This window comes from Mustela putorius, unplaced genomic scaffold (genome assembly GCF_011764305.1).
Source record: "Mustela putorius furo isolate JIRA1106 unplaced genomic scaffold, ASM1176430v1.1 tig00000242_pilon_pilon_pilon, whole genome shotgun sequence".
NCBI lineage: Eukaryota > Metazoa > Chordata > Mammalia > Carnivora > Mustelidae > Mustela > Mustela putorius.
The window spans coordinates 565,192-576,134 of NW_025421325.1; the positions used below are offsets into that span (position 1 = coordinate 565,192).

Here is a 10,943-nt window from a genome sequence, read left to right on the forward strand (position 1 = left end):
CTGAGCTGAAACCAAGATTCGATTGCTTAACCAACTGAGCCACCCAGGTGCCCTTGAAGTGCAAGTTTCTATTGAATGTGTATCACTTTCACACTGTCATAAAGTTGAAAAATTGCAAGTTGGATTTTCTGTGTCTAACAATGGCTTACAGAATAGAGCTGAGGATCTTGCACTGAGAGCCCTGGCCATCATGCTGGTCCAGAGTCCCAGCAAGCATGAGAGGAAGGTGCTGCAGCCTCTACAATGATGTCTCTGGGGGCACTAATAGGAATGCCTGATGTATTCCTATTTAGACAGATTCTTGGAAGCAGCCTCCTTAAAGGTGGGCTGATTTGTAAGTAACAGTATAAATGGCCTTAAGCAAAATTTACAGATGAGGAATAAGTTGCATCCAGAACCCAAAAAAAGCCTAAAAGATGTTGGACTTGTTTTCATGTTGTGGCTTTTTGAGATAGGTTTCAATAGCTCTTTCTTTCTTTCTTTCTTTTTAAGATTTTATTTATTTGAGAGAGAAAGAGAGAGCATGAGTGGGAGGGGCACAGGGAAAGGGAAAGAGAATCGCAAGCAGACTTGAGCTGAGCACAGGATCCCATGAGCCTGAGACCAGGACCTCAGCCAAAACCAGGAGCTGGATGCCCACTGTCCGCCACTGAGATGCCCCTGTCCATAGCTATTCCTTGACAGTGTCAGGGATAGAAGTGCCCTCACATTACCAAGTAACTCTCAAGAAATTAACCAAGACTGTAGTCAGAGATCTCTGGAGGAGTTTGTCGTAAATATAAATCATTTAAGATTTAGAGAAAGTTGAATGTAGTAAAAATCTTGCCTCAAAGATTATAAGCCAAGACAAAACTATTGAGGTAGCTAGAATTGCTGGGTAGAGGTGTATAATAGCCCTTTGGAGGTGAAGGAAAGTTATGGCTGGGAAGCTGTTGAAATAAACCCTAAATCTAATATACTGGCCGAATCTATAATAGCCAGATATTTACCAGTTGTTGATTGGATGGAATTCAATTATGACAACACTGGGTGGGACCACAGCATTAAGGTTATAGGGATTCACTGTGAGGTGCTATCCATTCTTCTCAAGTTAAAGATAGCAAAATCTGCATGTTAAACAGAGACGCTGTAGGGATAACCTGTACTCTACATAGATCTTCAATAATATATTTCAATTCTTGAATGCTGTTTCAACTAATGTTTAGTCATATGATCTATTGGGGTAGGGCATTCATCTGGGTCCATTTTGTGAAGCCAATTTGTGTCAATGATTTAATTTTACTACTCACTGGGTCAGCTCATCCATGCCTTCTGTTAGGCATGTTAGGAGAACATGTGGTTGTGACCACGGGGAATTTAGGCAAGGCAACCATTCTGATAGCTAAGATGAGGCATACCTCTTTGATGTCTCTTTTATTTTCCGTAGCATCATTAACATTCTAGTAGGATCCCACTAAATCAGCATCTAGGTTATGGAGGCACAAAATAGACTCTCACCCTTTTATTTTGCCTGTACTATAGATCTTTTTAAAAGATTTTACTTTTATTTCAGAGAGTGAGCAAGACAGGAAGCATGTCGGATGGGGAGGGGCAGAGGGAGAAGCAGGCTCCCTGCTCAGCAGGGAGTCTGATGCGGGTCAAATCCCAGAACCCAGGGATCACAACCCGAGCCGAAGTCAGACGCTTAACTTACTGAGCCACCCAGGCACCTGTTCTATAGATTCTTTTAGTAAATTTCAACTTGCCAATTAGGTCAAATTGTGGCCCTCTGTTCTACTGCTTCATTTCCTTTCCCTGATTCCAGTCTTTCTTCCTTCTTTCTGACTTGCATTCTAGAGCCTTTTCTTGGAGGAGACCCCATTAAAGGTGCGCTGATTTGCAAGTAAAGGCATAAATGCTCTAAGTGCATGATTTCTTTGGGCAGCAGATAGAAAGAGAGAGAGAAAGAAAGAAAGAAAGGAAGCGGGAGGGAGGGAGGGAGGAAGGAAGAAAGGGAGAAAGAAAGAGAAAAAGAAAGAAAGAGGAGAAAACCCCTGAAGAAGTTAGTTAACATTTCTAGAAGTCTGCTCAGAACACCAACCTCAAGATCAGGTTTGTATAGCCAGGGTGGACCCTCACCCAAAATTTTGTTCGCTGTATGGACTGATGACACCACACACACCAGAAAGATCTGAAGAGATTTATTACTCACATAGTCTGGATGGAAACACCATCTCTATCTTCCAAGGCTGTCCCCCATAAGAACATCATTGACCATATAATGTGGAGCAGTCAGTACCTTATTACCACCCAGAAACAGGACAGACCCACTGAGAATCGCCTCCCTACAATTATGTCTTTTCTCCTGCCTGGCATATAAATGGCACTTACATATGGGACTACACTATAAGTGTACAAAATATGTAATAAGTCTAATACAATATATGTATTACAACATGTAAATACATAAATGTGCCCCCAAAATCTATTGGAGCTATAAAACTATAATGTATATACTTTGATCTTAGAATTCCAGAAACAGTTAATCCCCACATTTCTTTGGCTATTCAAACAAAATTTTTTAAAAAAGAAAACAAAACAAGAAAATGTATTTAAGTCACAAAAGTATTAAAAAAATTGGCACCACATTCACTGACAGTTGTACAATATTCCACCCACTGTCCGTAAGTTACAGACAGAAAATGAAGCCAAGTCACAGTTCATAATCCCTCACTGCACAGATCGTGAGAGGTTTGGAGTCATGCCCCACACAGAAGTAAGGCTTCAGCACTTCAGAAAATGTATCCATAAAAGAATGGATATGAGACCTGTCGTTCAAACTGTAAAAGGAAATCTCCCCCAACTCATAGTCCAGATAAATGCCAACCCCTTTGGGCTTTTCCTTCAGTGCAAGAGTGACAGGAGCGGCCCCTTGTGCGACATAGCCACCGTCCTGCAGCCGAATTGTCCAGCAACTGTGCCCTCCTGAAGGGGGCCGCTTGCCCTTTTTGGAAAGGGGGTCCTTACAGAGTCCCACTGCCCACTCCCGCTTGTTACCGACCTGCACCTCCCAGTAATGTCGGCCACCATCGAAGCCCTGGGATCCCAGCACGACCAGAAATCTCTTTGGATTCTGAGGAATGCCTGGCTTTCTCCTCACAAATGTCACTGACTTTTTATCCTCAGAGACAAGCAGATTCGGGTGTGCAGTCTCAGGATCCAGAGTAACCTCTTGTCTAAACTTCTGTATAACTTTCTGCAGAGCCAAGTACTGTGGAGGGAGACTACATCCTTCAGTCCTTAACTGGAAAGAATAGAGAGCTGGGGGCTTTAGGCCTGCACACCTGTCCTGGATCCTCCTGACACCTGTCAGCAGCTTCACCTCCGACATCACACTCCTCTCTGCCACCTGGTTTAGGAGGCGTCGGACAGTGAAAACATGGTCTGAAAGGGTGGTGATGTTCACACAGAGTTTTTGCTGAATGTCTCTCTCTTCTTCCGCTAGCCGTGCCAGAACAGCCTCTTGCTCACGGTCTATACATTCGTTCAGGTGCTCAAACTCAGAGGTTAATTTCTGACTCTGGTACTGCACCATCTCTCTCAGTTCTAAGAGTTTTCGATCTTGGGTGGCTACTAGTTTCTGAACATCTGCCACCTGCCTCTTCAGCTGCCTGATGTAATGGCTGAGCCTCTGCCTGTGATGAGAGGCGGCCTCCTCCACGGGCCTCACCAAGTGGCCCTGGTGGTCAGGGGGCTGTGTGCACGTGGGACACAACACCTCAAGGTCCTCCTCACAAAAGAGGGTCAGGACCTGGTTGTGCTTCTCACACAGATGTTCCTCTTCCAGCTTCCTCTTCTTGGTCGTAGTGACATGGAGGAGCTTGGCAATGTCAATCATCCTTCCCAGCTGGGTGTTGCTCCTCAAGTGCCTCTCCTGGCACGCGTGACGGCACACAGGGCACGGGAACCTGTCCTTGAGATCAGCCCAGGACTGCTGGATGCAGCAGCGACAGAAGTTGTGTCCACATTCGGTGGTGACGGGGTCTCTGAGGTAATCCAGACAGACGGGACAGTTGGCTTCTGCCTGGAGCCCTGCCAGGGCTGCTGGGACTGCCATTGGGCTGTGAAGGAAGACCTGGACTGAGGTGGGTTTTCTTCAAGAGCTGGGACTTTGAAGGCTCTTTCCACTGAGAAGCCTCAGACACACCCTCAGATCTTGCTGTTCCTTCCTATCTTGAACGTTTCATTCCTTTAAGGCAAATGGCCTCAAATACAAAGATAGGTGCCCAGGGAAACTGCAGCCAGTCACAGGTTAGTGGGCAACCAGCTGCCGTTGGCAGTTTGGAGGATGAGAAGCCAAGTTATGTAATTCTCTTGGTCAGAATGTAGACACAACTTTAAAGTGCCTCTTCATCCCTGGAGAGGAGAAAATACTGTTTCATGTAAAAAAAATATACCGTATTTGTAGCCCTGCTCACTGCCACATTTGAGGCAGCCACCAATTCTTCTCTCCACCCCCAGGATTCTACCTACACCCACACCAACACAGGGAGCTGCATGGCATTGCAGAAAGTTAAAGGCTTTGCAAACTGAGCATCCATCCTGAGTAAGATTTCCCCTTACTCGTTATCTGGGGGATCTGGGGGAAATAAATGACATCCTCATCTCTAAGAGAATCAAGTAAATAAGGATACAAATCCCAACCTCAATCATTTCAATCTTGTCAAAGATCCAATAAAAGAACCAGGTATTTTTTTGGTTTAAAACACAGATATTTCTGGGATGCCTGGGTGGCTCACTTGGTAAGCGTCTGCCTTCAGCCTGGGTCATGATCCTAGAGTCCTGGGATTGAATCCCACATCAGACTCCCTGCTCGGTGGGAAACCTGCTTCTCCCTCTCCCATTCCCCCCTGCTTGTGTTCCCTCTCTCTCTGTGTCTCTCTCTATCAAAGAAATAAATAAGTTCTTTAAAATAAATAAATAAAACACAGATATTTCTTAAACCACAGCACTGAATTCATAATATGTCAAAATTTACTTTTCACTTAAGCATCTCAACTGCAGGATTCATCCAACTGTGTACATAAGTGGTTTGGACTAGATTAGATTTACTCTGAGGATACTGCCAAGTCAGAAAGCTGTGACTTTGACAAGATGCATAGAATGAAATTGGAGATCAGGAATTCAATGTGAGAAAATACTAAGAAACACACACATATATACACAACTGCCCTCCATAACCACTGATGAGATACCAACTAGTGAAGATTGGTGGGGACAAGATCCCCAGAAGAGGGCATGGGGTTTTCCCTGAGTAGCAGTTACTGATTCTGAAATATAGGCTGAAAGGCTGAGGCCAACTCTCAGGGTTGAGGGAACAAATGTGGACTAAAGGGCACCCCACAGTGGACGTGTCCTAGTAAATACTCCACACTTTAAGTTGGTATCAGTAAAGTGTTACCCACTAGAGAGTCATGTATGGAACACCCCTTAAAAAGTCCATTGATTTAATCATCAATTTAAAGCAATACATTGATTTAATCAATTTAATCACTGATTTAAACCCTGATGGGTTTAAGGCAATCTCTGCTTGATTGTCAGAGTTCCCAAAATGAATTTCAAGGTATTAAAATATAAAGTCTCGGTGATCTGTGCTGTCACTGAAACACCCATACACAGGTGGTGAGCATGTGACTTGGTATAATCACTTGAGAAAACTGTTTTGCATTGTAACCAACTTGGAACTTACACATACCTTGGGACCCAATTACTCTACTCAGGCTGTATAACCATTGGAAGTATGAACCAGAACAGCTTCAAAATACATGCACCAACAGACCTACATGGAGGTTCATGACAACATTTTTCACAAGCCCAAACTTCAAATAATTCCAGTATCTGACATTAGAATGCATGAATAAATTGTGGTGTATTCATACAATGGAACATTAATCAATAATGGGAAGGCACTAACTCCTCTTCACCCCAAAACTTTGATGAGCCACAGAGATATGTTGTGTGAAGAAAAACCAGTCACAAAATAATATAGACTGTGTGTAGGAAAAATGACTTAATGGTGTTAGACCTCAGCATAATCGAAGTATTTGAGGAGGAGAGATAGGCTAGTAATTGGGAAAAACATTGGAAATATTTCTGGGGTGCTGGTAATAATCTTTTTTTCCCCCAAAACATATAAATAGCTCTTATACCAAGTAATTCAAACAAACATATGAATAATCTGGATATAAAAATGGCCAAAGAAGATAAACAAATGGCCAATCATGAAATTGAAGCAGATCGTTTCAGTAATGTAGAGACATGAGAATGAAAAACAAGAGAGATTATTCTTTGCATCTCATGAGATTGGCAAAGATTTGAAAGACTGCAAACAGAGGGTAGTGGAGCCAGAAGGAGACCACGAGATCTTTTATAAGTCAGAGAGCATTTACAGAGAAGGAGGAAATGTTCCTAGCAACAAAATGTTCCTTGGTCACATAGAAGGTGACCAATGGCAACTAATGTTACCCCAGACTTTCCAGACTCAGGACCCTCAGAACCTATCTCTGACTGAGTCCAGCACCCATTTGGGCCTCCATGCATCTGCTCTCCATGCATTCGGATCTAATCATTACCGTCTCCCACAGGAGGACCCTCCCATCTGGAAGGCCACATCCTTGCCCTCAGCTCCAGCTTCTCCAACCACCAAGCTCTCCACAGCTGTCACCTGCCTTCCCTTTTCCAGCAGGATGAACTCCCTCTGGCCCCACCACCCTTGTACCTGCAGAACCCTTAGTTGTCTCCTATGCGGCCACCAGCTCTCCATTCATTTGTCACTTCCTCTTGATCCGACCTTCCTGACTCTGTGATGGGTCACCTCTCCTAACACGGTGTCACAAAACAGTAAGGATAGTATCACGAATTCATCTTTTAAGTCCATGACTGTTGTAAATTCACACAGGTCCTGGAGATCTGCATTCCCTACAGAACCATAACCTCCATGCTATGACCACCATGACTGTATCACCAAGTATCTCCTCAATCCTTGGCTAAAGCTGTTGAAAGACTAAACTTGGCCAGGTTTCTGGGTCTCCGTTAAAAACTGAGTGTTTTGGGGCAACTCGTTTATACCCTCTGAGCATCTGTAAGCAGGCAGGTATTTCGATTAAGGAAGATCAAGCTTGCACAGGACCTGAGCACCAGAGATCTTGGCCTCCTAGCACTATTCCCTCCACTCCCCACCTACAGGTAATCTGCCCCTCACTGAGACCTCCCGCAAGAGGATTCTACATGCCGCTTCAGATCAGCCCCTCTGGGAGCTTTGTCATACACAGATGGTTGTCTACCTGTTTTCTGCTTCTAGGATAAGACAACGTAAGAACTATCAGTATTTTTAGGTGACTTGGGACAAGGCTCACCGAGGGACTGGTAACCATCAGAAATGGCACGTCTTTTAAGAGAAACCAAAATAAGGGAGGCCTGGGTGGCTCAGTCAGTTAAAAGAAACCAAACCCGCGGCGCCTGGGTGGCTCAGTGGGTTAAGCCGCTGCCTTCGGCTCAGGTCATGATCCCAGCGTCCTGGGATCGAGTCCCACATCGGGCTCTCTGCTCAGCGGGGAGCCTGCTTCCCTCTCTCTCTGCCTGCCTCTCCATCTACTTGTGATTTCTCTCTGTCAAATAAATAAAATCTTTAAAAAAAAAAAAAAAAAAAAAAGAAAGAAAGAAAGAAACCAAACCCAAGATGAGATTCCCTTGCAGGGTGCGATTTCTGGCCCTGCAGGAGCAGGAGCTCAGGGGACTACAGCTTGTACCACTCTCCAGCCCTCTCTCCCAGTCCCTACATTGTCCCAACTCCCTGCTTACCTGGGACAGGCGACTCTGGACGGGTCTGTGAGGCTTGCACCCAAGAAGCTCACACTCAGGGGCGGCCGAAACCACTGCACATAAGAAGCCACTGCCCATAACGGTGTGTGACCACCCCATATATACACCGTTTGGTGGGTGGAGCTATTAGGGGCCCGCCCATCAGTCTGCTCGCTCCTCCTCCACGGAGGAATGATGGGGCCAGGGTACGGGTGAGGCAGTTTCAAGGTGCTGTTTGGTGGGGAGGGCATCTTCCGTGATTGAATCAGACCAGGTGGAGAGGGCTGTGTTAACACGCATAATCTCACTTGTGCCTTTGCAGTCCTCCCCAATCCCATTTTGGCTGATGAGGAAACTGAATCTGAAAGATTAATGAGGCCAGTTCATTCCCCCGCCTGCCACCCCCCCCCCCCCACCCAGGCATGTAATTCAGGTGTTGAGTGGCACCCTGTCCTCGCAGTACGTCCGTCCAGCACTGTGCAGCACGAGGACTGTGGAGCATCCTGCAGGAGCAGCTTTCGGGTCTGCAGCTCCTGAGAACCCTCAGAGTCTGAGCCTGTGCTTTGGACGCTCTTGTGGCCGAAACTGCCTTTTTCAAAAGCGGAGCCAAGGTGAGAAAGCCAGCCCCATTAGTCCCTAAGTGGGTAACTGCTTCCGTTGTTCCAGTCAACAACCAAGTCCTTGTCTTGCAGCATGCACTTGCCCTGGTCTGAGGCCAGCACCTCCACCCAGCACTTCCCACAGGGCGCGCAGCCCCTCCACATTTCTCACAGCTGCCTGGGGGAGTAAGTCCGAAGCTCATGGGTGTTTGCTGGGTGGTGGGTGGCTAGCCCTCACCTAAAGTGAATGGAATCGCAGGGGCTTCCTCCACACAGTGACTACGGTTCCCCATAGTGGGCCGTGAGGCAGAGGCCAGGAGAGAAGCTGCTCTGGGAATGGCGGCCGCTGGAGGAGGCCCAGCCTGTGACCTGAAATAAATGATATGTGTCCTTGCTCAAACCAAACACGTTTCTGAGTCTCACATAACCCTTACAGCAGTTATGGTTCCCAATTTAAAGATGGGAACATTGAGGACCAGAGAGGTTAAGAGATGGAGAGGGGTGAGAACCCAGGCAAGGCTAACTCAGAATCCTAGACCACAGCTACCATGTATCCTGCCCCAACCCCTACCCACAGGGGCAATGACGGGCACTTCCAGTGAACCCCCTGGGGGTGCATTTCCTTCCCAAGGAGCATAAGCCTGAGGTTACAGCCTGCACCCTACCCTGCCTCCTGTTTCGAGAGACCTGTGACCTTTTTTGTTTGTTTTTTAAGATTTTATTTATTTATTTGAGAGAGAGAGAGAGAGAAAGCACAAGCAGGGGGAAAGTCAGAGGGAGAAGAAGAAACAGGCGACTCACTGAGCAGGGAGCCTAATGCTGGGCTGGACTTCAGGACACTGGAACCTTGACCTGAGCGGAGGGCAGATGGTCAACCAACTCAGCCACCCAGGTGCCAGTGACCTGTGTCCTTTCTTAACAATCACTCCATCACCACCCATATAGGCATTCTACATTTGACTGTGTCTCTCATGTCAGTGCTCCAAGGGCTAGTATGGGAAATGAATAGAAAGTGCTTCTAAAATAATTTTGTAGGGAAAATAGATCATTTTCTGCATTCGAACATAGGATTCTGTATGTTAAAAATCAGCAAGAATTCATTGCTTGTGGTTTAACCGTATTATGCTGCTAAACCAGGAAAAATGATTAAATCGGCCACTTAAAATGAAACATTGTCATTTGTGAATACTGATAGATCATAGACAACAAAATATGTTTTATGTTTTGTACTGTAAAAACAAATAATAGGCCTAGGGGCACCTGGCTGACTCAGTTGGCTGAGTGCACAACTCTTGGTCTCAGAGTTGTGGATTCAAGCCCCACTTTGGGTGTAGAGATCACTTAAAAATAAAATCTCTTAAAAAAGAAAGTCATTAATAGGCCTGTATTTCAGTAATTTTTAAAAAGCCTCTCCCCGGGGCGCCTGGGTGGCTCAGTAGGTTAAGCCTCTGCCTTCGGCTCAGGTCATGATCTCAGGGTCCTGGGATTGAGCTCCGCATTGGGCTCCCTGCTCGGTGGGGAGCCTGCTTCCCCCTCTCTCTCTGCCTGCTTCCCTGCCTGCTTGTGATCTCTGCCTGTCAAATAAATAAATAAAATATTTAAAAAAATAAAAAGCCTCTCCCCACAATATACGTGGATGATTCCTAAATGATATGTATAGATAAACCAAGCATAGCAGTAAAAATCAGTAGCCACCAAGCAGCCATAGTGACACAAATTAATACTTTGTATTTCACCATATTTAAAATAGTTTATCAAGTATACTGGTGTGAGTGCCTGGGTGGGAGAGACTGCAAGCCGAGGATGAAGATAAAGGGGAAAACTAAAAGTTAAGAGATCAGCCTTTCCTGAATTACCATATATAATGAGCTGGCAAGGTCCCCCACACAACCAGCCAAACGAAAATGAAGCAACCAGGAAAATTAAATGAGTTTCAGTAACATTCTCCTGAGCACCAAAAACTGTGGAAATGATATCCTATACATATGGAGTGGGAAGTCAGTTTGTTAATATAATACCTTAAAAAAAATTTTTTTTTAATTTACCATAGACTGAAGTATGCATATTTAAAAAATCAAATGATACAGAAATGTATAAGATCAAAACAATATTGGGTAATCTTCCCCAATGTTAGCTCCTATTATCTTTCCTGTATGTTTCTGCATTTTTTTTACTTTTATTATTTTTAGTAAACTCTAAACCCAAAGTAAACTTGAATTCATAATCTCAAGATCAAGAGTTATATATTCCTCTGACTGAGCCAGCCAGGCCCCTTATCTTTTGTTTTTATACATTTAAATATGTAACTATATTTCTATATTATATGTATGTATCTATATTATATGTATTATATGTATATATCTGTATTATATGTATGTATATGTATATATGTATATGCATATAAATGAGATGGGATGATCTTATATATATTATTTCATGAGTTTGCTTTTTTTTTTTTACAACTTAGACTTGTGCTTTTTATATTTTTTTATGGAGATATAATTG

At 44.6% G+C, this 10,943-nt stretch overlaps 1 protein-coding gene across 1 annotated transcript; it reads right to left on the minus strand.

Annotated features, from left to right (window-relative positions):
- Positions 1-2,692: 2,692 nt before the first annotated feature.
- Positions 2,693-4,099, minus strand: LOC101688276 (putative tripartite motif-containing protein 75). Its single transcript, XM_004775544.2, has one exon. It carries the CDS (start codon positions 4,094-4,096, stop codon positions 2,693-2,695), a length of 1,404 nt encoding a protein of 467 aa, XP_004775601.1. The 5' UTR covers positions 4,097-4,099.
- Positions 4,100-10,943: the final 6,844 nt, after the last annotated feature.